The sequence below is a fragment of the Coturnix japonica genome, chromosome Z (assembly GCF_054131305.1).
Source record: "Coturnix japonica strain WE chromosome Z, WE-NBRP24, whole genome shotgun sequence".
Classification (NCBI taxonomy): domain Eukaryota; kingdom Metazoa; phylum Chordata; class Aves; order Galliformes; family Phasianidae; genus Coturnix; species Coturnix japonica.
Window position 1 is genome coordinate 18437283 of NC_140702.1, and position 27104 is coordinate 18464386.

Genomic DNA, 27104 nt, shown 5'->3' on the forward strand with positions numbered 1-27104 from the left:
TGTATGTGAGTTAAAAACTGTACACATAAGATGTAAAAAGAGAAAAGGAACCTGTTCCTTGACTTTCAAATCCTGTTAGGAACAATGACCATTCTTCTAATTAGAGGAAAATAAAACCGAATGAAGAGTGCAAAACTGACTTTAAAGTTAGCAAAATGCCTATTACTGCATTGATTATTTTACTGTATTTATTTATTTATCTTTGTACATTTTAAAGTCCAAAGTAAATTATATAATTATAGGATTTTGTATTTATGTAGATTCATTCTGAATTTAACATTCCTTCTGAGAAGGTAGGCGGACAACCACAGTTTCATATGCAATGTGCATTTAGCATAACCCAACAAGAAACCTCCATGAGATGGAGTGTAAATATTCCTGGAATGTGAATATTTATAGTGGAACAATTATGATGATTTCTGTGTTTAAGAACTAGAGATTGCCACTAATATTTAATAAAAACAGTTCAAAAATCTGAAGGCTCTTATTAAAATTAATGGGGGGTATGCATCCCAGGTGCCCAAAGATCAATCCATACAGTGAGTGATAAGCTTTCAAGTAAATGAAAAAAGATGATTGTGAGTCTTGCTCCTAGTACTTCTAGGACTGAGACAGATGTTTGTTTTGTTCGTTCATAATATTTTTGTATCTTTGAATTGATAAATTAAAAAAAACAAGTAGGATTTTGACAGGATCAAATCATCAAGAAATCAGGTTGCAAAAATTTTTGAATTTTTCAAGACTTTGGAACCATGACATTGCTGAAGTGGAAATAAATAATTCACTCTTCATATGTTTTACTTTAACACGTGGAAAGCTTCCTATCTTAAATGCTCCATTGAGGAGAATTGCCCTAACTCTGAGAACATCGATAATAGCAACTGCTTTGTCCTACAACTGTAATGCCAGTGACAAAAATTTGAAGGAAGAGAGATGAACTTTGTTCCCTGTCCTGCCTGGAGTAACTTGTGGTTTGCTCCTCCCCTTAAATTACTGCAAAATAGAAGTGACAATTCAAGATGTTAGTGCATATCTGTGCAGCATAGGCTGAAAGCATATTAATATATTTGGATTTTTCAGTTTGTATTGACTGACTAGCTAGTAGCACATAAAGATAACTTTTTTCTGGATGTTTTTAAGAAGCGGTTTTGTAGGGATTAGTCATACAGTCTCTACTTGGACAGAATTTCCTCTAAAGTCAGTGGCACTTATGCCTAGCTGCAGAATGTGGGAACATGACCAAGAAGAGCATTCTACACTCAAAAGGCATTTGTCTTTATATTCTGCCACTTTTGTCCCAGTACAAAGTCTGGCACTGCGTTTCGTGATACACGCTGCTCCACTAGTTCTGTCTAGAAACAAGCGCATTTCTGTGTAAAATATTGTTACACTTTCAAATCAGTATAACAAACAACAAGAGGAAAAATAATTTTTTTCTGAAAACTTCTTGAATTGAAAATGCTTTCAATTTACAAATCGTGACATATGCCCTTTAAATTTGTACGTCTACTGTTTTTATTTTCATTATGCATTACAAATCATATCTGTAATGTTTTAAAATGTTCAATTCCAGCAAAAATATGGCTTTTAACCAACTAAAAATGTAAAGCCAACTTGCTTTAAAATCCATCTGTTTTTCATTTTCTTATAATCTATAATCAGGAAATCCATTCATACATGACATATAATTTTTCCTCTTTCAAGTGGATAGTGGAATGTGATGTTCTGCATACAGTCACATCTGAATTGATAATTGTCCAGGCAGAGCGTAATTTTAAAGTATAGGATGAAGGAAGGTTTAATTTGTATATTAGAAGTCTCGTACATGGGTGTTTGTTTTTTGTTGGTTTTTTTTTTGTTTTTTTTTTTTGCCTCTGCATGTAAATGAGACTGTTCTGTTTAGTGGATTTATCTGAAGGTAGGACAGCTGCCTCAGAACAGGCCACAGCTTTCTGAGTAAAGAGGATACAGTTTAAAGAGCTGGTTTAAATGCAGGCTCTTCTTAACAGTAAACCGCACACACGCATTCATCATTGATTTTCAAATGATGGGTTTCTGTATCACTGGTTTAAGGTCCGCAATCTTGCATTCCTGTATCCACATGATACCAAAAGAATAACAGTTTGGTGGCTGGAAAGAGGAACAGTTATTATATGGCTCCAAAATGCTAGCTGCCATAATGTGCCATGAACAGCAGAAAACTGCTGGTAAAGAGAAGATTGCAGCAGTGCTTAAAAATAATTTGATGTTCTAAAAATATAAATACAAGAATTGTTATCACTGTTCAACATATTTGTAGGTAAATGTAAAGGTTTGATTAAAGATTCTGAAGATAAAGATGTCCTTTCTGAAGAGTCCATTCTTGTTATTAATTTTGATAGAAAATCATATGAAGTAAAACTTCTGCAGAAAGTGTTATTTTTCTTGTAGTCCTTGCAATATAAGGATTTCTTTTCTCCAGAAAATGCAGGCATAGAAAAGAACATATAAATTACAAAGTGCTGTTTTATCAAATATCTCTGGTTGTATACTGAAGAATAAAATAGATGCATGGAAATTATGCTTGTTCAAACAGCTTCATTTTCACTCTTTGAAGAAGTTCTTTTCATACAAGAGATTTTAAAGGGTTTTACTTCCTGTGGGTAAAATATCTCCTGTATGAAACCAGTACCAGAGAAACTGCTTTTGCTTCAGTTTCTGCTGTTGATCATTTCTCCACATAAATGTTTTGCAGTATTTAGTTTGTCTTAGATGAATATCTAAAAGGTGCTTTCGTTTCTGAAAGAAAATCTTCTTGTATATTTCAAATGCCCCTTCTAGTTCCACTGCCTTTGACAATGTATGGCATTAATTAGATCATAATATGGAGCAAATCTGTGCTGAGAGCAATTGTTCATTTGTTAAAAAGGCTGCTGACACAAAATAGAAAACTCTTACCAGAGTTGTCCTACTTTAGACTGATAAGATTGAAATATACTTCTTTAATGAACTCATATTTATTTCTCTAACTGTAACTTACTCTTATTATGGAAATATAAAACATGATTGGGTATGAAGAACACTTCCAATAAAAATCTCTGAATTTGTTCAATTGCTTCTAGATTTTGATCATTAATTATTTTTTGCAAAGGCTTGTGAAATGGTTACAATGAAAAGCAAGAGAATAAAAAGGCTTGACCAGAACAGAGGATAAACATACCTAAAGAATATGACAGTCAAGCAATTCAGTGATACTTTTAATGTTGTCTCAAGCCTAAGATTCATAATTCAGGGTTTTCTGGAGCTTAAAGTGGTTTTGTAACCTTTGACTGATTTTACTTTGATGAATTTTCTGGTAAATACAATTAGTCAATGTGCTTGCAGGTTAAAAATGTAATGTAATGTGAGTCACACTTGGACACACATTATTATTCTGATTATAGTACAGATCCGCTCATATTTACTGTCTGTTTTTGACTACCTTACAGATTTGCCAGATTTAGTCCCATAGTCCATTTACATCCAATAGGGCTGTAAGCATCATTCAGTGTGAGAAAGTGAGATAATGTAGTTCTTGTCTTTGGGACTACAGAGGAAATTATGAAGGCCCAGGGCACTTAACTCATGGCCCTGCTCCACACTCACTAATTCTAGCTGGAAATTTAAGATGAGCCCCAAACAGAAAGTCCCTAACATTTTTTTTTCTTGGTATTTATCTGTAAAAGCTTTCCCTTCCTGTATTTACTCTCTTATTATGACTGTGCAGTTTCTGTATTTCCCTTGACCATTAAAGAGAAAATTTCAGCACCACACTACAGTCATTTTTTTCTTTCCAGAATTTGTGGGTAATGTTTGAAATGTAATGGATGGAAAAGGAAGGTCTCATTTTTAGTGGGATGGTAGGTCAGTAATAGTACTGAAACACAATTGCCAATACCGCTTAGTGAGAGAAAGAAACTCTCTTTTGAAAGAAAAAAAAAAAAGAGAGAGAGAGAGAGAGAGAGAGAGAGAGGGAAAAAAAGTAAAAAGAAGAAAAAGCATTTGCCTGTCAGAGTTCCTGGGGCTTGCAGAAAGCAGCAAGAGATGAAGATGAAAGATACAGAGGCATTTTCCAAATAAGGTTATGCTCTTGTTCTCATTGACTTTAGTGTTGACAGAATCAGGTCCAAAAACCGTGGTGAGGGAGCACAAAAAACATTTGAGAATCATCCTAGTCCTCCCTCTGCCTTTTCTGGAAATTATAGCCTTGCTATACTCATCCTTTGTTTAAAAACAAAACAAAATCATGAACTGGAAAGGGCTGAGTCAGGCAAGGCAGAATCCTACGTAGTTGTCAAGAAAATGCAGCGTGGCTTTGACTTCATTTAAACAGTAACATTCTCTGAAACTCCTGACTCTCTCCTAAGGAACAAGTAAGATCTTGGCCGTTTTGAGCGCATTGTATATTGTGCTATGTAACACCATGGCAAACAGAGTCATGTTGTGTCATAAACTGCAGCGCATCACTGGGATGTCAGCAACCACAAAGGAAAGTTTACTAAGAGCAGTTGTTCCAAACATGATACGTGTTGTTTTTTTGCTGCAAAGGTATACTAAATAGCACAATTATTTACCTTGAACTGTAGTATTGGAATGTTTTAATGTTCAGTATTAAGTAATACATTTGAGTTTATAATTTCTCTCTCTTACTCTCCTCCATTTTCTGTGTTGCTTTTTATTTTTTTCTAAATAGGAAATGGTTATGGCAATCCCCGCAACTCACCAGGTCTGCTGGTCTCACCTGGGAACTTGAACAAGAATATGCAAGCAAAATCTCCGCCTCCAATGAACTTGGGAATGAACAATCGTAAACCGGATCTCCGTGTGCTTATTCCACCTGGCAGCAAGAATACAATGCCATCAGTGGTAATGTATTTTAAAAGCCTTTTTCTTAATCTCCTTCAGATAAGATATAGAAGAATTTCAAGGTCTACTAAGGCAACTAAAAACAGTAGAATAACATTCTACATTCTTGTTTTTTTGGTCTTTCTGTCCAGCTTTATGGCTTGACATCAAGCTAAAGGTATAGGCAGATTTATTTTAATTGCTTTTTTGATGCTACTTTTACTCCCTCCTTTTTTCTATGAATTTACAAATTAGGAACTGTGTTCTGCACAGTGTAAACTTCACCCACCTTCCTGGTAATTGGAAGATCCTTTCCTGGATTTTTCATAAAGCCTGAATTTAACCCCAAGTACTCTTAGCTGATATATTTCTCTTAAATATTTAGCCATGCAGTCTCTCGGGAGATGACAGGTTAACTGCAAATTAATGAATTTGAACTCTATCACTCTGAGCAACTAAAGTCAGGTTTTAGAAGGATGAGATGTAGTAAGCAGGTAGAGCAGGACAGAGTGGAGCTTCTGTACATCTTACCAGCATTCACACAATGTAAGCAGATTGTTGCAATTAAAAATTGAATCATGAAGGTGTCGTGTGAGTATCTTGCAGAACCCTTCCAGAAGTGGGTTAGTAGTTGCAAGTAAAGCTTTCATTAGTGTTTTAACATCAAAATTGAATTTGATTGAAAAGAAAGCTGTGTGGTAAATTTACGTGCTCCTACAAACACATTTTTCCATTACATAATGAGCACTATTAAAAATATCTTCCAGGCTGGCTGCCTTACCTTGATGTATTATAAATTAACTTTGAACATAAAACTAAAACTTCCTGTAGATGTGATGCTGGGCTCTTAAAGGATAAATAACAAATAGTCTTGTACAGGGCAATCCTCAAAGTCGACCAAGGCAGTGACAAGCTGTCTGCATCAAATGATTTATTCCAAGGTCCTTAAAACTGATACTTTCCAAGGGATTCTGTGGATGGTCAGGTCTCCTGAAACCAGGTATAGCAACACAATCTGCAGCCACTGGGGCTACAGAAGTAGTAATGAACTCTTAGAGAAAGGCTCGTGCTGAAAAGTGGATAGATTGTCCTCGCAAGCTGAGAGAAGCATCTTGTTAGAAGGACAAAGAAGAGATCTGTGAAGTGTCATTTTTTCCAAACTGTGATCAGAAAGCTAGTAGTTTTCAGCCCCTGTCAGATGAAGCTATTCACTAGCCTGTAATGCACCCTGGTAAATATCTACATTCACTGATTTTTAATGCTCCTTTCCTATGCACTCAGTCTGAGGATGTTGATCTGCTCCTGGTAAGTGGTAGTGATGTTCATCCTAATAATGAAAACATAAGATCTTTTATTTTGTATGATTGGTATATGTCTAGATAAAATGCTGGTTGAAATCAAATGGAAAACTTTACCATAATTGTACTGTGAACAAAAGAGTCATCACAACTTTTGAAATCTAGTAATACAGAAACAAGGTGCAGTTGTTGCACATATTCAAATCATTAATGCTAAAATACAGCTCTCTTGGTGCTGATGATTTGCTAGTGTGTACTCCTGTGCTGTTGAAGATAGCACAGCTTTCTTCCATATTTGCTGGCTCTCTTCGCGCTTTATCCTGCCACGCACGGGATTAGATTTCTCGAGTGCAGCTTTTACCGTGCAAAATGTAATGCCCCGGTGTTAAACGTGTGGCTGCGGTGCCACCTAGCACTCTTGAAGTTTGTTACTGCCAAAAACGAAGCAGCCAGAGCACCATCTGCTGGTAAGTGCTCAGCATCCAGCAGCCTGTGGTGCCGCTCACTCCCGAATCAGGTCCTGGGGTTATTTCTCTCTCTCTCTTTCTGTGTCTCCTTGCATTTGAATAAAATAGGAAAACAATGGGGGTAGAGTTTACATATTTCATGGTTTTTCACACGATCTGTTCTTCTACCCACAGTAAAATCAATCTTCCTTGTTAGTAGTTCAGTTACCTAGGAGATACTGATGTAATGGGTTACTATGGTGACAACTGGTCTCTTGAAGGCTTGTAAATGATAGGGTTGGCAGAGTTCATAAAAGCCACATGTTAAATGATTAATTTCTAGAAATTTGTATCAGCTTTTGTTTCTTGTGCACAAATCAAACCCAGAAAGGTAATACACCCGGATTACTTAAACCCAGTCAATAATATGTTTATTTTACTTACTTTAAAAGAATCAGAGGATAAATAACTCCCAGTCTGCTCAGTCATTGGCTACTCCAGTGGTTTCCGTAGCAACTCCTACTCTACCAGGGCAAGGGATGGGAGGATACCCATCAGCCATCTCAACAACATATGGTACTGGTAAGTATCAGCACAAGATGGAAGGGAGGGGGAGGGAGCAGGATGCTGACAAATGTCTGTCTCAGGGGTACTGAATTAGCTACTGTTCCTTGCAAGAGACTGGCAGGTTCATAGCCCATGGGTTGATACGCTTCATTTACTTACTATCTGTCCCTCTGAGGAGGGACTTTTTGTTTGAGGAGGGTCTTTTTGTAAGAGCACGTAGTGACAGGACATGGGGAAATGGCTTTAAATTGGAAGAGGGTAGATTTAGTCAAGATATTAGGAGAGTGATGAGACACTGGAACAGGTTGCCCAGTGAGCTTGTGGAGGTCCCCTTTCTAGAAGCATTCAGGGTCAGGCTGGATGGGGCTGTGAAGAACCTGTCTAGAGGGAGGTGTCCCTGCCTATAGCAGGGGGGCTGGAACTACGTGATCTTAAAGGTCCCTTCCAACCCAAAACTTTACGTGATTCTTTGAACATGAAAAATACGTACTTAAAAAGCTAACTATTTTTCTCAAATGGAGAGCTGCTTTGGTAGCTCTCTTTCATTAGCCTTACTAAAGAAAAAGACACAAAAGGAACTTCCTAAAGCTCCTAATGTAATGGATAATTTAATGTAGTTGAGTGCATCTTCCTAAAATCATGAGGGTAGAGACAAGCCGTTTCACGGGTTTCAAAACAGAGTTCTGTATCTTTGTAGGATACTATTTAAGTTACCCAGAAAGTTTTAGAAATGAAGCCTCAAGACATCATTTTCTGTTCCCATTGCACACTGGTACTATATAGGTCATGTTGGTCCACATAATCCTGTGCTTTTAGAGAAGATGTGCACTGTGTATGTATCACAGTCCACCTTCCTGCAACAAAGACTGTAATCAAAATATTGTTTTCAAGTTTTTGACTCTGTGAGAATGCATGTATAGTTATTGTGGATAGAAAGGCTTTGGATCTTACAGACCCAGAAAAAGACCTGGTAAATTACAGAATAATTATTAGTGCATTATTTACTCCAAAGTTAATGAGTCGAGGGAAGGGGAGAGTCTGATTTTCTGCTGCAACTTAATGTGATTGGTATAATTAAGATTAAAAGGCTTATTAAGTGACATGTGAAAATGATGATGGTAGTTATTATTTACATGCTTCCTCCTTAATACTCTTTTAATTATTTTCTTTTCTGTTTTCAAATCCAGAATATTCTCTGAGTAGTGCAGATATATCATCTCTGTCTGGATTTAATACAGCCAGTGCTCTTCATCTTGGTTCTGTGACTGGCTGGCAACAGCAACACCTACATAACATGCCGCCGTCTGCCCTCAGTCAACTGGGGTAAGCACTGTTGTTTTGTTAAACTGTTATATTATTCTACAATGACTTCAATATCCCCAGGAATCCCAAATACGAAATACATCCTGACAACATGTCAGCCCATGTGTGAAAGAGCTCCATGTCCCAAAACTGAAACAATGTATTTCATGATAAGTTTGCCATGTACCTAAAATTGAACATTGTTTCCTTTACATTTCCTCAGTAGTGTAGTGAAGAATTCTGTTCATGTTTTACTCTGTTTCTTTAAATAACATTTTCCTTCACTACTAACAACCAAACTAAACATTTACTTTGTGCTATTGCTATATTTTTTCACTTCTGCTTTTTATTTCCAGTTACTGTAGCTCAAACATAAACTTGAGAGATGTCTAAATACTGAATACTTCTAAATCAGAAGTGACAAAATGATTTGACCTGGGATTAAAATTAAACCTTATAATCACATGCACACTCCTGTTTAGCTCTGATGTTCAAGTTTCATTTATTTGCAAATGTTTTCTACAAGCAAATAACACAATTAGGGTAAAAACCCATAAACCCCTATAACTCATGGTGATTTTCTTGTCTTGAGGATAAATGTTCATGCCCTCTAGTGGCTAATTTCAAGGCATTTCTTCAAAAATTGGTGGAGCACCATGTTCAGCCATTTCAGTATTTCTAAAAGTCTGAAACTTTACACAGGGAATTCAGCTCATGCATTATTGAAAAAGCAGTACTTTAGCCTATCCAAGTGAATTTAAAGAGTATGATTTTCAAAGATTTCGATATCTGCTGCCTATGTTGAGCAAGATCATAGGCACTCAATGTTACTCCACATCTGTGCTAATGTGCAGCCAGACTTGGAAAGCCAAACTCTTCTTTTTTTAAAGAGGTATTGCAAACGTGCAGTTATTTTTGCAAGGCAGTTGCTGTAATCTGAGACTATGTAATACAATAAATATGGCTTAAATTCCAAAATTCTCCTAGTTTATATGGATACATTTTATTACTTAATGGAATTTCTTTACCATATAAAATGATACAAAATTTTAAAGCTATACAACTTTTGAAAGAAAAATAAACCCTTTGAGCATCAGATATGTAATTTAGCTTAATAAATATTAACTACATGAATAATTACAACTCAAATAGTTCCCATGTTAGTTTTTAAAAAAAAAAAAAAAAGTCCTACTACCTGTCTGCTATGCTTCCTTTTTATTTTTGAGCTATACTGTTTCTCAGCAACATTCAGGTTAACTGTACAACAAGATACCTATAGTCATTCATAAACTGGAAACTCTCACTAGATTTCAATGTATAACCTAACAATCATAGAATCATAGAATGAGTCATGTTGGAAGAGACCACAGAGACCATCTAGTTCCAACCCCTCTACCACTGGCAGGATTGCCAACCACTTCATCAGGCACTGTATCAGGTTACCCATAGCCCCTTCCAGCCTGGCCTTGAACACCTCCAGGGACAGGACATCCACAGCATCCCTGGGCAGCCTATTCCAATAAGCTGATTGCTTTCAGTGGCGTACCAAAGAATGTAATAAGGCTATTCAGCTAACCAAAAAGAAAAAAAATGTATAAATTAAATCCTAAGCTAGCTACATGCCTTTCCAGATACGTCACACATCATCATCTGTTTCTAATTCTATTACAGTATGTGGAAGTGTAGTGGCTGTGGCTAGTGGAATACGTTCTAAGTCACTACTTTTGTTATTATTCTTTCAGTGATCTGTAAGTGGATTCAGCATTGAAAGCAGCTTCACTGACAGTTCTGGCAAAGCCTTCTGTGTGCGCAAAAAATCACATGCACTTCTTTATTTTACTTCAGTCACCGAGTTGTACATGCAAAAGGATCTACTCTAATTTCTGGATCATTTAAAAAAAAATTAAAAATAAAAAAAAATTTAAAAAAATTGAAAATGTGCAAATCATAATCCATCTATATTAGACAAATAATGAATTTGTAGAAAAGTAATCACACAAAAGGCATTTATGAAAACAGACAGAGGAAGGTTTGACCACCCTGATTCCTGTCCTTAGTGAGACAACTCTGCTTCCTGTTGCATGGCAGAAGCACACGGCTAGTAAATGGAATAGGGTGTGCCTGGATGTGTGTGCTTGCTCCACCTAGGTCCTCAGTTTCAGCAGCTCTGTCAGAACCATCTTTCAGATACCTGGTGATCTCTGAACCATACTGCACCACTGAGACTGAGGGAGAGTTTCTGAGGACACGGGAGTAGTTCAGTTGCTGGGCAAACAGGATAACAATGTACAGTCTCTTCTCATATGGCTGGGGCATTAAGTCAGACATTTCAACAATCCAAACTAGAAAAGCAAAATAGTACTTTTCAGCCTAGTAATTAGAAAAATTACACACTCACTCTATTAAAAATCAAAATTTATTTCTCCTCAGACTGACAGGTTTCATCTAAATGTTGCTGCAACAACTCTTACTCCATTCGTAACTTTGAAACGAGTGATCTAAATTCTTCAGGCACAAGTCCATTATATAGAAAATGATCTCATTCTGTAATCTGCAGTTTAAGAGATCTTTTCTTCCTGAGATGTCATCCACAGCTGAAAGTTTACCTTTCCTAAAGTAAAAGTGCAGACTTCGAAATGCGTTCAGTGTGTTTCATCTCAGTAATCTTTCGTAAAGATTATAGCCTAAATATAAGAAGTTTCTCTAAACTTCTGTAAAACTGAACAAAAACTTTCCCAAATTCATGTGTATTGTTGGTTTTTGTTCTTTAATTCCTATCAGGCAAGCTTATTACTTAGAACTGATGATTTAGATTAGCTAATAGCCATAGCCAGATACAGGCAAGTATTCTCCATTGAACTCCTTTTACTGGAAAATTTAGATGCAGTGGCATTATGTTTTGTGAATTTGTATCACATCCACCAACCTGCTTATTCTGAATAAAAGCCTTAAATACTTAGGACAGAGCCTTTGTCGTATGCCACTATGGTAAAGAAGATGTTCCAGTGATACAGTTTAATATTACTCTTTGTTTAGAAATTTCCTTTAAAAGTGTAGAGCATAAAAGTGTGAGGAGATGAGGAGATGATCCGAATACATCAACACATTATTCTTGTATGTCAATTAAAAAAAAAAAAAAAAAAAAAAAAAAAAAAAACCAAAAAAAACCAAAACTTAAGAAAAAGTATCTAAAAAAATCCAGCATTTTCCTGGATTTTGATTACAAACATACAAATTTCACAGTGAATTTTCACTGTTTTCTCATGAAAGTATATATTTATATTTGAAGCAAGAAGGTATAAAGAGAAGGAAATGTGGAGAAACAAGTGAGGCCATAGCCAAAAGGACACGAGGTTCTTTCTTCCTTTAATAGCACTCTTTCACTCCCTGTAAAAACCTGTGTGATGCTTGTTCACATCATACTGACCCACGCTGCTGTCCATGCTTGCTGAACTTCCATACTAGCTGGAGATTCTAACAAAGACCCACTCAAAGCTGATCTCACTACATCAACAAGGACAGAGTTTACTGACCAACTCCTTGCACCTTGATGTGCTTCCCACCTCTCACACCAGTAGAACACAAATAGGAATCAGTGTTTCTCTCATGTCAGGGTTGTATTCTAAGTAAAACTCACATTTTCATTCACACTGATCTGAATTGTAAGTGGTGCATAACATTTAAGCTTTACAGGGGCAATGAGGGAGAGTAAAGTCAAATATTTTCAGTACAGTATATAGAGAAAGTTAATCAAGTCAACATTAGTGGACTGCAAAACAATGAGTGCTTATAGTTATACACAATCCTACAGAGACATTAGTTATATTTTCTCAATGGATTTTCCATATTCAAAACCTGTCTGTCTTTCATTGAGCTTAGGGTAGGTTTCAGATGATAAAAATAGGTCACACCTAGGCCAAAATTATGCTGTTTCTGCATTCATTCACAAACATGAAGACACAAGAAATCATTTAGTGACAAAAACAACTGTCATTTTTTTACAATCCAGTTTCTGTTCTAAATGGAGATCCATCCTTTGTTGAGAACACAGGTAGAAGACTGGAATTAAGTATGTACACATTCACCATATGCTTCTATTCATAACATTGGGTTTGCCTTGCATTTGGCCATATTGACTTATATGAGATTCTATGAAAAGCTTTTAGAATATTTATGACAATACATAGAATAAAGTCACCTATATATATATATATATATATATATATATATATATATGTTAAAATTCAGAAACAGATTAATCAGAAAATAAAGATGTTTTAACAGAGAGAATCTTAAGAAAGACACTGAATGACAGAGCATATCTATTGCTTAAAACCTCAAAAAAAAAAAAATAGTTCTTACCTGCCAAAATGCCTTTTAAACTCTCCACTTTTTCTTTATTTTTACTCTTTTTTTTTTCTTTATAAAAGCTGTGCTCAAAATGCAGGCGAACCTGTAGCATTTTTAACACTACTAAAAGCCTGTATGCCAAGAAAGTCTACAGAGTTGCATTCTCACACTCCTGTCTGAAACACTGCTAAATAAGCAGCACTGCAGCAAAGCAATACCAGTTCTACATCTTAGACAGTGCAGCTTTTCTCCCTGGATTTGTTCCTTTGAGGTTGTCATGGAATAGAATGTGAGTAGGTTTCAAGTGAGCAAACTATACTCATTATGGCTCTTTTTAACTAGTGTGAGTTTTCAACTCTTCCCAGCTTTACAAAGTACACATCATCTACTCAAATCAAACACTCCTAGAACAAATACCCAGGCTCCAGTGTTCTGTGTTAAGGGACTTTCAGGTTTAGCAATGAATTTGGCATCTCATGTATGTAATCGTTTTGTACTTGCTAAACTGGTTGCCTGTTTTCCCATGTGAAGTCCTAGCATCACCTAAGGAAATAAAAAATAAAGTCACTGGAAATGAAAAGCAAAACAAATCCAGGAATGTATTTTTTATTGTTGCTGGATTCTTTTCAACAGTTTTTCAGAAAACGTGTGGAATATTTCCCTAAAGTAGAATGACTACGTTTGATATTTATGGTTTCCTATATGTGTAATTTAATAATTACAAAAGGGAAAAAAAAGAAATTCCTCTTTGCCAAAACTGCCTACACTTGCTTCTTAGAGGGCTATTACTCACTGTTTGATGCTGCAAATTCTGACGCGCTTCTCTGTATAGTAATAAAGGGTAGATGGGAGTAGTTTCAGGCAGAACATCCTGCTTTCTGTGTTGATTAACAAGGCTCACACAGTACAATAACACCTGGTTACAGCACCTGATATTATTCAGTAACACTGCCACTGAAAATGGCCACTGTAGAATACAGGTCCACTGTAAATCTGCCAAAAGAGAAGAAAATGACATTTTACCTTTCCTAAGTTACAGTAACTGTTGGTTAAGTAAAGCTCAACTCACAGTCAGTGACATATCAGAATAAGTGGTATGTCTCAGTAAGTGGAAAGGATCGCAACTAAACTTAATTTTTCATCATTCAGAATCCAAATATTTATTCTGTTTGCACCTTTGGGTTTAAAATCTTACTGAGGCTGAGTGTCCTCCCCCCTCTATCTTCAGACTCCTTCAATACTAGAAATCTTGAAGTTGTGTCTCTGAGTTGGACGCTAACTTCAGCTTAGCAAATGGTCCCTGAAGTGGAGCAGCGTCCAAGAAATCAGTGGGAGCCTCTCGTTGGTAGTTGTGTTTTAACGAAAAAATAATGTCAGGTTTTGCCAGTAGGTGGTGCTTTTGTACAAAGCATTCTGCAGTGGCAGCGGCTCTCGTTTTCTTCCACACAGTGCAAGCTCAGTGCTCTCTCCTCCCCACCTACTTCATCTTTCTTCTGCCAAACCTGCCCACAAAACTGCTGAGACAAAACGAATACAGCCTTTGAAAAACTGTAGATAGGGATTTCTCTTGGTGTTCTTAGCATCCTATGGGTTGGGTTGTCTGTCATGCACTGAAATCCTCTGCCTTAGCTTCTTTTTGGTAGTTTAGCCATAAGTGCTCTGTATATAATTAAGAATTAATCAATTTATTACATAAAATCAGATCTAAACCCTACCCTGCTGGTGGAGTTCTATTAACATTAATCCAAAGACGATTAATTTCAACTCTGTTCTGAAATATGTGCATACAAGCGTGGGGCCCAACATTTTGTTTCCACTTTACATCTGAAGTCTCATGTTGAAGTAAATAAGCATAAGACAAATTGAACCAATCCCAGAGAAACCCATACCTGTCCCATCAGTGCATACACACACACAAGTATTAATTAAAAAGAAACCTGCAGGTGGTTCCAGCAGTGCAAAGGCTCAGCTTCCAAAATTTGTTGCAATGCTTGAGGAAATTAAAAGGAAGGGAACTAAAGAGATCTCCTTTCAGACCTCAGGCACGCCTCGCTCAAGCCAGCCACATTTGCCGTGGCATTTCTGTCTCCATGCCTTCTTTAATTCCACCTAGAAAGTGGTCCTCATGCTGTCCGCACACACTGGCACTGCGTGAGCCTTTACACTGGTGTTCTGTGTGAGTGTTTGTGCATTTCCGGGGGCTCCATGCCTCCTCCGTCTGTAACTGGGTTTCCTTTCCTCCTACAGAGCTTGCACTAGCACTCATTTATCTCAGAGTACAAATCTCTCCCTGCCTTCTACTCAAAGCCTCAACATCAAGTCAGAACCTGTTTCTCCTCCTAGAGACCGTACCACCACCCCCTCGAGATACCCACAGCACACGCGCCATGAGGCGGGGAGATCTCCCGTCGACAGCTTGAGCAGTTGCAGCAGTTCCTACGATGGGAGCGACCGAGAAGACCACCGGAATGAATTCCACTCCCCCATTGGACTCACCAGACCTTCGCCGGACGAAAGGGAAAGCCCCTCTGTCAAGCGCATGCGGCTGTCTGAAGGATGGGCGACATGATAGCATTATTACCTATTAGTTTCTTTTATTTTTTTTTTCTTGCAGTGTGTGTGTGCTATACCTTAATGGGGTGGGGGGTGGGGGGGTCGATATGCATTATATGTGCCGTGTGTGGAAAAAAAAAAGTCAGGTACTCTGTTTTGTAAAAGTACTTTTAAATTGCCTCAGTGATACAGTATAAGGATAAACAGAAATGCTGAGATAAGCTTAGCACTTGAGTTGTACAACAGAACACTTGTACAAAATAGATTTTAAGGCTAACTTCTTTTCACTGTTGTGCTCCCTTGCAAAATGTATGTTACAATAGATAGTGTCATGTTGCAGGTTCAACGTTATTTACATGTAAATAGGCAAAAGGAAAATGTCTGCCAGAAATGGCAGACCTTTACTGAGAGAGAAAGCAGCTGTTATGCAACATATAGAAAATGTACAGATGTTTTGACAGACCCAGTGGTTGGGTGGCCATGAATCCATGCTAGAAAGAGACTGGGTCACCTAACACACCGAAAACGCTCAAAACCATGCGGGTGTATCTTTGGAGTATGGCACTCAGTTAAGAAGGATCAAAGCATTTGAAGAGGACCATACTTGTAAAACAAAATCAAGTTCGAGGGCTAACATATTTAATTTTAAAAATTCTGGGTCTGCCTCACTTATTAAATTGAAAAAAAAAAATTATAAAAATATGTACATTACATTTTGCTTATTTTCATATTAAAAAGTAAGACAGAGTTTGCAAAGCATTTGTGGCTTTTGTAGTTTCCTTAAGCCAAAATGTGTTCTTTTTTCCTTGATAGCTTCGCTAATCTTTTAAACAGTCCTGATGAAAACAGAGGACTTTTTGTATAGAAAGCACTACCCTAAGCCATGAAGAACTCCATGCTTTGCTAACCAAGATAACTGTTTTCTCTTTGCAGAAGTTTTGTTTTTGAAATGTGTATTTCTAATTATATAAAATATTAAGAATCTTTAAAAGAAAAAAAAAATCTGTGAAATTAACATGCTTGTGTATAGCTTTCTAATATATATAATAATTATGGTAATAGCAAAAGTTTTTGTTATCTTAATAGTGGGGAATTATATTTGTGCAGTTGCACATTTAACTATTTTCTTTTGGTTTTATTTTACTGGGCATACATTTTACAGATCAAAATCATGTCTTGGAAGACTGATCTGTAAAAAGTTTGAATTTACCCATGGTGTAACAACTGAAACCATTTTAATACAACATTTTACAATCAGTTGAGTGAACTGCGATTCATTGTATATACTGATTAGTTCTTTTCATGCTGTTTTGTGCATTGTAACAAGTTAAGGGCCCTTCTATAACCTACGTCCTGCGTATCTTGTAGATTTCCATGGGTTAAATGGCAAAGTGGCATCGCTTGGCCCTTCCTCATCAGCGAAGCTGGTATTCTGCCTGTTAGAATTGGATGTACAGCTCTAACGGCCATCGGTTGCGTGAGTGCAGGTGAACATTTCCAGAGCAAGAAGTGAGGGATTGACACAGTCCCACCTGTTGTGAAGTCCCCTCTCTCTCAGATGTAAAACCTGCAGAGAGATCATCAACTAAAGGACCATTCAGAAGTCAATCTATTGTACCCCACCAATACAGGCCACCAGGCCGCCGTAGTTGTCACAGCCCTCACAGTCACGTCTCGCGGTAGGGATGCTGTTGAACAAAGCTGCCTGTGTATTTATAACCCAAAGCGATTCACTTCCGCATATGGTGCCCACCCTTTCTCCTGCCTCGTATTGTTCCTTTGACTGAAATTGTTTCACCAGAAGGGATATATCATTGTTTTAAGTTCTTGTCTGTCCCTCTTGCTTATTAGAAGAAAATGGTATACTCAGATGTTTCAGTCTAACCTTCCCGTGGGAGGGAAACTTTGTTCAAGCAACATGCTAGTGCCATTGTAGAACTGTAATACTTCTTTCCAAAAGCTGTTCCAGCTCTCACTCACATACCTTGAGACTATGATGAAGGACATAACTGCAACAGTGAAATATCGACACTGAAGACATTTTGTTAAGGGAAATCCACACCCTATTTCCCTTCTACATGTGCAGTTGCTGTGCTCTGCTCAGTGGTAGAGGCTACCTCCCTGTAGCAGCAAACAACTAACAGATGACAGCGTGCGCTAGGACATACGCTTTCCACTTATTGTGACTTACAGAAGCCTGCCTCACAGGCACTCTCAGCCATGCAGGGGCTAGTGCATAATCTGGGAACTACCTAAGCAGAATACTGTGCTAACAAGGCATACATCTTATCTCGCGTGGAGGTCAGCAGGGTAAAGAAACAGATACGCATGTTAAAAAAAAATTAATTAATTAAAAAAAAAAAAAAGAAAAAAAAAGAAAATGGGGCCCATAATTAATTTTTAAACACAAAACTGTTTTTCAAAACCACTTTCTTCACCTTCAGATGAATATACAGTCATATTCTCTCATGAGAATTTTAAACTCTGGTGTGTCAAAAATATGCAAATATATCACAAATGTATACTTTGACATTTCAACAAGAAGTACATCTTTATCAGTATTGTAGTAGAAACTTGTCAGTGGGGAAGGGGATTTGGTCTATTGAATTATGAAGAATAGCCATATAAATAGTTTACCTTGCGATTTGCCTCAGCAACGCATGAAGAAGAAAAGATAACATATTTAAGGAAGATGCAGTGTAATATATTACTGCAAGTAACTAAGCGGAAAGTAGCGTGAAACATATTGCCTGGGCAATGTATATTAACTCTGACAGTGATTTTTATATAAACATGAATAGAATAGAATCACATGAAGATCAATGCCAGTCATCCCTCTTGTTCCTGCTACTGAGGGCAACTAACATGTACTGGCGAAATTGTGGGGGATAATGCATATTTGCAAACTGATCTAATGATAAGAAGCACAACTTTGATTGTGAAGTCACTTTCTGTAAACTATAACTGTCTACCTTTCTCTGTTCCTTTATCTGTACCTTACCATTTATTGTATTTGCAAAGCTTATTTGGGTTTATTGTGTGATTCCTTTGTATTTAAGGAGTTTGGGGCAGAGCCCTGAAAGAGTATTAACATTTACTTTACCTTAACCCATGCTATATAATGTTTTAGGCAACATTCTTAATTGCAAGTTCAAACACCTGAAGTGGCATTCTAGACATCTGCAAGTATTGTTATAGCTAAGTTAACCTCTATTAAAAGGTGTTGGTGTTTAGTGTTTAATTGCTGGTGACAATTATATGATATACTCAATCTGCACAATCTGTATATTGTATGCATTGAGCCATTCACAGTAAAGCTTTTATCATTTCAGTGTTTTTCAAAAGTTGTGTTTTATAATGAAATGGCTTATATTTTTCCCGGAAGAGGAATTTAGCAGTTTTTAATGAATAATATAAAAATATCTGTTGTCCTCAGATCTCTTTTTCAGGTAAAGCTAACGTAAGAATAGAAGAACTCATAGACTGTTTTCAAGGATGTCAACCCTTTTGTATTGTACGTGTTATCCTATATACCCTCTTTTACCTATAGTCCTAACAGAGCTGTTTTGTTTTCCTTTCTTCTTCTCCTTGAAGGTAAATGCTTTGTAATTTTTTAAAAGCCACTTGAAACCTCAATAAAGGCTGTTGCCTAAGCATGGCATACTTCATCTGTTCCTGTTTGTGCCATCTGCTGTGATGTCGTCAGTTATATGGCATTAATTTCCTGCCACTACAGGTCTCTTGAAGGACTGATGGAACATTGGTGTCTGTTAGAATGCTTCAGACTGTAGATGTAATAAAAGGCTTTTGTTAATATATTTTAACCAAAGATGTGGAGCAATCCAAGCTTTGAGCCACAGACCTTCTGTATCAAAAGTATCTATTTGATTATTTTCATAACCAGGTGTTGCAATTTTACCTTCCTCTCTCATACCTCAGACTGATCCATACCTCAGTTTGAATCAAAAAAGTCAGTTTAGTAACTCATTTAAAAAAAAAAAAAAATTAAATATTAAAAATTTAAAAAAAAAAAAACAGTACCTGAGTCTTTTGTGGAGTATCTAACGTCAGACCTGGGTCACTGCAGGCATTACACTTGGATTGCTTCAGATGGTTTGTTGTATCCTTTTTTTTTCCTTTTGTTTTTTTTTTTTCCTTCTCTTTCATGGGGATCTGCTTCCATAAAACAATGGTGATAACAAAAGAGCTTGTAAATGGGAGCATACAAGCATTTGCAACAAATATTAAAATAGAGGCTCACAGCGGCATAAGCTGGACTTTGTCGCCACTAGATGACAAGATGTTATAACTAAGTTAAACCACATCTGTGTATCTCAAGGGACTTAATTCAGCTGTCTGTAGTGAACAAAAAATGGAAAAATTTCAAAAGATTCTCCTGCTGGAAATAAGGTATAATTTGTATTTTGCAGACAAATCAGTAAAGTTACTGGCTTTCTTAGTGATATGGTGTCTGTGGTGTATTTCTTATTAATTTAAATAGTGTTCTTTTTATGTTTCGCCCTGTCACTTGTGCTTGTCTAGAAAATCAAGTGCCTTTTTATGCGCCCTGAGTACCTCCATGCCTCGCTAGACATCATCCCATGAAAAATGCCATAGGGAGGAATGTGAACTAGAAAGTTTATGGCCAAGTACACTTCCTGATGTGAATCGGAAGTCCTGCCTCCTTAATTTATAGAATCATGGAATTGTTTGAGTTGGGAAAGACCCTTAAAGGTCACCTAGTCCAAATCTCCTGCAATGAACAAGGGATACCTACAGCTACAGCAGTTTGCTCAGAGCCCAGTCCAGCCTGTCTTTGAATGTCCCCAAAGTTTCCAGCACTTCTCTGAGTAAACTGTTCCCATGCTTCACTTTGATGAAGCCTAGATTTTAATGACTGAATAGTGTTCTCTTACCTAATAAACACAGTGATTCCAGCAGCACTGCCTTAGAAGGTGGTGAATGATGCTGCCTGGATCTGGTCAAAGCATCCTACCCAGTAGAGTAGATAGGCGAGATAATGACTGGCTTTTAGCTACTTTGTTACTGACAGGGAGTCCAGATTTTCTATATACATGTCCTGTAATTCCTACTAGTGCAGAGAACCATGCTAAAAGCACAAGGAAAACAGACTAATTGTCTAAACCATACATATCTTTGGATCTGATCCTTGTACCTATGTTCTCTAACAGGTCATAACTTCACAGGGACTATGTCAGAACTGAACTTTTACCCCTTATTTTTAGCTTTATTTCCTATCCACCCCTAATGTTTATAATTTTTGATTCTACAAAAACATAATTTTATTTCATCACAGTATTTTTAATGCTGATAAGCTATAATGGCTTAAGGTGCTCTGTGAATATGCCAGTTCCAATAATAGTATTTTTAGGGCTCATCTTTAAGTATATTTGTGAAATAAAACAGCTGTGCTGTTTTTTACCTGTTTCCTGTAATGCCTTATTTTACTGTTTCTAGTATGAAGTGTTAAAAATAGCATAATCATCAGATGCTAAAACTGGTGTTGTTATAAACTATGGTGTTTTTTTTTCTGAAGACAAACACTGTCATCACTGGCAAGGATAAGGGAAATAGTTCTGGAAAAGCTGTAGAGGTGTAATGCTGTCTGAAGCACTAAAGCATTCATACTTGGCTGTACTTGCCCCTGCAAGTTGGACTTCTGTGTGATAAGTAGTGATAGCATTGTGTCTGTACTGGAAAAGGAATTACTTAGTCCTTTGTATGTCTAAGTTGTTTATTGTAATTCTCCCAGTAAATACTGATTTGTTTTATATGCTGCAAACTATATCTTCAAACAATTTTTAAACATGTATTGCAATAGAATTGTGGAGGTCACAATATCTCCAAGGTTTCTCACTTTGTCACTTTGCAGACCAATTCTGAAACCAATGGTCTGAGTTACCTGAAGTCACATACCTTCACCATTCCAAAGTGCTTGCTTCCCCTCCAAATTTTACTTTTTTTCTTTAGTGTACACCAACCCCACATCATTTTTTATGTGCTAACACTACTGGTTCTGTTTATACCTTTTGCTTCCCTGCCTCAAACACAAAGCCTACATTTCCACTTGTAAAATACTAGAGGACCTAAGGAGCAAGGATGAGGAAAGATTTTTTTAAAACAATCAGATAGTGTGTTTTTTAAGCAGCAGGAAGAAATTTGGTCACATGTCTATTGACAAACCTTTTTCTCACTGATGCTGCAGAAATTTTAACAGTGCAGACCAATACAAGACTTCACTTGTTCCATGAATGTTCCCACCTGTACTTATGATTAGAACTCCACTTTATAGAGCCCCTGATTCTAGAGAGCTCAGATTGCTTAGGCTTAGCAAACTCAAGGTTCATTTGTTTTTTATTCATCCACTGTGCTTGACACTTCACACTGAGTGTTCAAAGCACTTGCAATAGGTGTAACTATACTGCACTCTCAACAGTTCATGTACACCTCCAAAATAACTTCAATTGTTTGCAGTTGTTATAGCAAACTAGAATTGGTGCTGATGCAGTAATTTCTCCCTCCCCTACCAGCAGATTTTGGAGAATGCATTTGGAGCAAGAGTCCATTCTGCTTCAGCCTAATCTCTAGAGATTGTTTAAAGCTGACATAGAAATGTTTGTATGAATTTGACTTCCAAAAGTTGTCAAGTGTGCTGTCCTAATTGTCTTTTTAACCTTGTTTTGTCCTCGTGATTCTGGCTGTGATTCATTTGTAACCTGTCCAGTTTTCAGAATTGATAATTTGTTCTTATTTGTCTGGTCAAAGAACAAGCTGTTTGGGGCTAGAAAATATTGCCTCTTTGAGGGTCAAGAAAGGGGGGAACTGGATCACTATTAGCTATGGAAGATTCCCTTTTCTGATTGGAGGTGTGATGTACATTTCAGTATATGGGAAAAAACTTACAGATGATAAAGGCAGAATGTTTACTTGATAAGTGTAATTGTGGTATATCTTGATTTTTCTATGACAGTATTTTACATGGTCTATCATTTTATGTATTTAGGAAAGTTGCTCTGGGTATGTCATGTAGTCTCTCAGTGAGAGCACAGCATCCTGTGACAAGTACATATGAAATCTGTTGTATCATGGCAACATAAAGGAGGAAACAAGAAAAAGTCGTTATAGAACCTGACTACGTAGAGTGGACAAGCTGAGGTGCAACAATCAGATCAGCAAAATGACCAACAGGGATGCTGTGGATTGCATTTACCAAGTTACATTTTGAACCACAGAAAGTGGACCTCTGAGAAAGTTGCTATAAAGAAAATAATTTCGTAATTAAAAATAAACAATGACCAAAAAAAATGCACATAATTTTCTACCTTTCTGTTTGTAAATACCTGAACATATGTGAGAAGAGTGGTGTTTGAAATACAACAGTTTTGTTTCCCTTTGAAACATCTTTATTATCAGGAAAAAGTAACTTACTGTAACCAAAATGTATTGTATTATCTACTAGTTAACTTGGAAAAGCAGGAAGGATTATTGTGGCCTAAGAATGATTAATTTACAATATGTAGCAGGGGAAAAGCAACATGGTTTATAGCAGTACTCTCAGAGTACAGATACTGAACTTTCCAACAGCGATACTTAAGAAGTACATTTGGAGGAGTTTGCACCATGACTGCTGACTCACAGCAACGTTCCACACCTTCAAAAATAAGCCTGTGAAAATACAACACATTTGACATTTAATCATCTGAAAGTAAAATTTGCCTGCTCTTGGGGAAGACACAGGTTACTTTTTTGCAGCTTATCCTTCAGTAGGATTTTTGGGGTAGAAAATACTGATAATCAAACTAGATAATTTAATTATTATATCCTTTGCAGATGTGTTCTTACCATAAGGAACCCTGATCTAACACAGGTTACTGCACCTCACAGGAAATATGCATAGATTAGTCTGAAAGTAATGCCTCCTACTTTCTCCATGGAAACTTGAACATACGATGTTCTTTCTGTTCCTGTGTGAGCATTTGTGAGACCCACTTGGCACAAACTGCAATATTCCAGCACTGCCATCATCATTTCCAGTGCATTAAAGTGAATGTCCAGCTCTGTACGCAGTTCCCTGGTTGTAATCCACCAGTTCACATGGATGAGCACCTGGAGACACATTTCATTGCATCATGTGATAGCTGGCCATCTGGAAGATGGTTCATCTTTCGTATCACTGCCAACGCTGCTGAAGTGCTCCACCCACCTCACTGTGCTACTTCCACTATTTGATCTCAATAGATGTTCAGCAAGCATCAGTGAATGTCTGTGGATGCCATTTTTTCTTCATGATGGAATTCAGTGACACACCCTTGGTTTATACATTCCTCATTTCAGATGCCATTGTGTCAAGCTGCCCCTCTGCTGCCATCTGTCATGCAGCAACAACATATAGCTGAATATTGGTGAGAAGGTTCAATTTCTACTGCTGTACCACCAACATCCACTTCTGATGTCATAGGTCAACATCATAAAATAGGAGGCATTACTTTCAAAGTAACAGTTATAGAATAAGATAAGCCAGAGACAGATCTTCTTGGAATTGTCTTCAGCTTGAAAAATAAATGAATGAGGAAGTATATCCTTATCTGAGCAATATGCAGACATCAGATCTGAAAGAAATTATTACACTCTGTCTCTTAAAAATGGGGGATCTAAGGGATGTCCAAAAGAGCTATCATGCTGAATGTTCACAAGGAAATACAGTGTCATTATTGATCATAATTAACTAGAGATTCTTAGTGCCATACAATATTAGGGAAGCAAAAAGCCCATGTAAGTTCTTAAGGGGTTCAACAAGTTCACAGAACCCAGCTCCATTTGCCATGTTAAACATGACAATACACTCAACAGCTACCCACTGTAGGAGGAAAGAAAGTTTTTCCATTATTTATTGCTGTAAAAGGAGAGGTATTCTCGGGGATAATTTATATATGCCTAATATTTTTATGTGCTTCTCCCTGAAAATCCCCTAAAGAGCACTGTCTGGAAGAAGATAATGAGATAAATGGCCTTTTGATCTGATCCCATTTGGCAGTTCTTACATCTAGCTATCACATAATATAACCATCAAGATTTTTTCCTTGTAAAATTTTTTCTCTGACTATGCATATTGATTTTACCACCACAGGAATCAATATGATACAATTGAAGTAGTCAGAATGAATAATAAGCAAAAAGCTAAGACTGCCAAGTCTTCCCATTTGGTATGGCTTTGCATTTCCAGTACTGTGGGGCACAATCACTTGGCTTCAGTGTATGCACACATGCACTTGTTTATTTCACAACAGCCAAGGAAAAAGAATAACTGTATAAACAACAGATGTGTGAGTACAGTTAAGTGTGAGTGATCTACAGAAATAAGGTACATGTTTAGGAAAGAAACTGTACTGATGTGTAAGTATGAGGGTGAAAAATGAAAACAGAAAGGTGACACAAGTATAGACCCAGGCCTGTAATATCATACACCTGTTGTTCAGCTAAGCACCAGAAGTTTCCACTAGAGGGAAATCTGTAAGTGTCTGTACCACTTCCAGCTAATGTACTTGGACTACCCCCATCACTAAAAGAATTAGTCCCATGTGTAAATATGCCAGCATTAGGTAAAAAGTTTTAACCAAGAAAACAGACACATGCAGGATAAACAAAGAAATCTTCATCTGCTGTCAGAGTACCCAGCTGCACAGGAAATTCAGTGGAGCTGTTCAGAGAAAAGGTATTCCTTGAGTCAGGGCTGTAAGACTGCCTTTACAAGCAGACTGTTGAACCAGTTCACAGAGGGGTGTGTTGGATTAACCTTCCCTATGCAGCCTGTGTTCTCTGTATCTAGCCTGGCTGCCTTAACAAAAGATACGATGTGTCTTAATTAAAATTACAGGGATACATGACAAAATTCCTGAGTGAAATTATGTGAATATGTTACATAGATCACACTGAAGGACTTTCAGATGATAACTAGGCTGAGGTATTTTAGGAGTTCCCAAAAATGTTTCTGTAGCTGTGAGACTGTGAAGTAGTTGAATTTATAAGCAACCCAACCATCAAATCATTCAGAAATAATGCACATGGAAGATGCGGTGTTAATATAGCAGTGACCTTTAAGGGCATAAGTTCTGTTACCTTAGCATACAGAGGCAGAGGCTGAGCCTTTGTCAAGTGCAGTCTCCTGCAGTTATTCCTCTCTCTTTGTCCTCTGAGTACAAGCTGAACATCAAGACACTCAAATCTTGCTGAAGAAAACAGCAAGATCTTAGAAAGGTGAAAGAAGACAGCTGGGCAAGTGAAGCAGCAAGAGGAGAGTCTGCCAACATCACTTCAGAGTCATCTTTTTGAAATCTGTTTGAAATATCAGCTGGTCTAAATTCGGATGGGTAAAATGTAAAATGTGCATTTAAACAGTTTTAAAGCTAATTCTGATCTAGCTTTTCATGGCTGTACCAGAGGTGTGAAAAGCAATTGGCTGGGATTTCCAGAACTACAATCAACCTGTGGGTCAGCAAATGGAAGTTGTTGGTGAATCTCTTTTTAGAAACAGGGGACTTTGGAAAGAGTAAGAACAGCATAAAACTAATCCAGACTTCCAGGGGAACAGAGATGGCTGATGAGTACAGACATGAGTATTGAATAGACACAAGTTTTTGCATTCCTTAATTTCTGAACTTAGCAAAGGGAGTGTTTGTGGCTGAGTCCCTCTATTTCTGCAGGATGAAATGTGGAGAGATGTGTGATGTATATATCCAGCTTTGGTAAAATTTGGAGGTCTTCCCATCTTCCTACATGCAACTGATAACACCAATCACCTCCTGAGGTTTTCATGCATGGTCTTTCAGAGCCTCTCACCTGTTAAGTGCCAGTTACATCTAGTTACATACTGCAGTTAAAATTCTGATTCATTATATTAATTATATATTTTTTTTCCTTTTTAGCCCTTCCTATTATGAAATTCTGTATACTGTGAGAAAATGCAAAAACCTCCACATTTCTTTAATGTACCCCAAAGAAAACAAAATTCTTTGTACTCCAGTAAGCTGTATGGCAGCAGCCTGGAGCCACAGTGCCAGAGCTGAGGTGTTCTTTTGCAGAAGACTGATTATAGGAAACCCACAGAAGAAATAGATGCTACACAGGCAAGTGCAAGTAGGTGCATGAATAGTCAGTGAAGGAAAAAACTTAACAAATGTTCTGCTGTCCCTCTGTTGCACTGCTGACCAATTATAGGGTGCTGTATTACCGTGCTTGCTCTCTGGCAGGGAGGAAGACTAAAGCACATTTCTTTCATGCTGGTCCTCAGGGTTTGCTTGTCTCCCTCTGGCAAATGTAAGATCAGGGATAATAAATAAATAAATAAATAAATAAATAAATAAATAAATAAATAAATAAAAGGTGATTACCAGTAGTGACTTCATACTTGATTTCAGAGAGTTAATAAAATATTGCAAAGAAAATCTTCAACTGGTTATGGGGAATCATGTAAGAAACGCATTTCTTTGCTAGTTTTTCCACTAACAGCTATTTCTTGAGGTTTACCAATTGATCAGTTCTCAATCCATAATTGTAGTATGTGCTTTATTGATAGTCTGGTGTCTTCAGTCAGATGGCCATGCATTGCTAAATAAAAAAAAATAAAAAAAATAAAAAAAAAAAAAAAGAACCACCATGCATTTATTCCTAATAGCCAACTCAGCTTTCTCATAGAAAATGGTGTCAC

At 37.1% G+C, this 27104-nt stretch overlaps 1 protein-coding gene across 29 annotated transcripts in view; it reads left to right on the forward strand.

Moving 5' to 3' along the window:
* Positions 1-19047, forward strand: part of MEF2C (myocyte enhancer factor 2C) — a 135863-nt gene extending 116816 nt beyond the window's left edge. For 12 of the 29 annotated variants that reach the window (XM_015849721.3, XM_085528542.1, XM_015849723.3 and 9 more), the window contains 5 exons: positions 4712-4884; positions 6145-6168; positions 7060-7189; positions 8362-8497; positions 15074-19047. In XM_015849721.3, the coding sequence (XP_015705207.1) occupies positions 4712-4884; positions 6145-6168; positions 7060-7189; positions 8362-8497; positions 15074-15395 (785 nt within the window). In that variant the 3' untranslated portion in view covers positions 15396-19047. The remainder of the gene's footprint in view (positions 1-4711; positions 4885-6144; positions 6169-7059; positions 7190-8361; positions 8498-15073) is intronic. The other 17 variants (XM_085528553.1, XM_085528554.1, XM_015849728.3 and 14 more) reach the window with 3 other exon arrangements.
* Positions 19048-27104: the final 8057 nt, after the last annotated feature.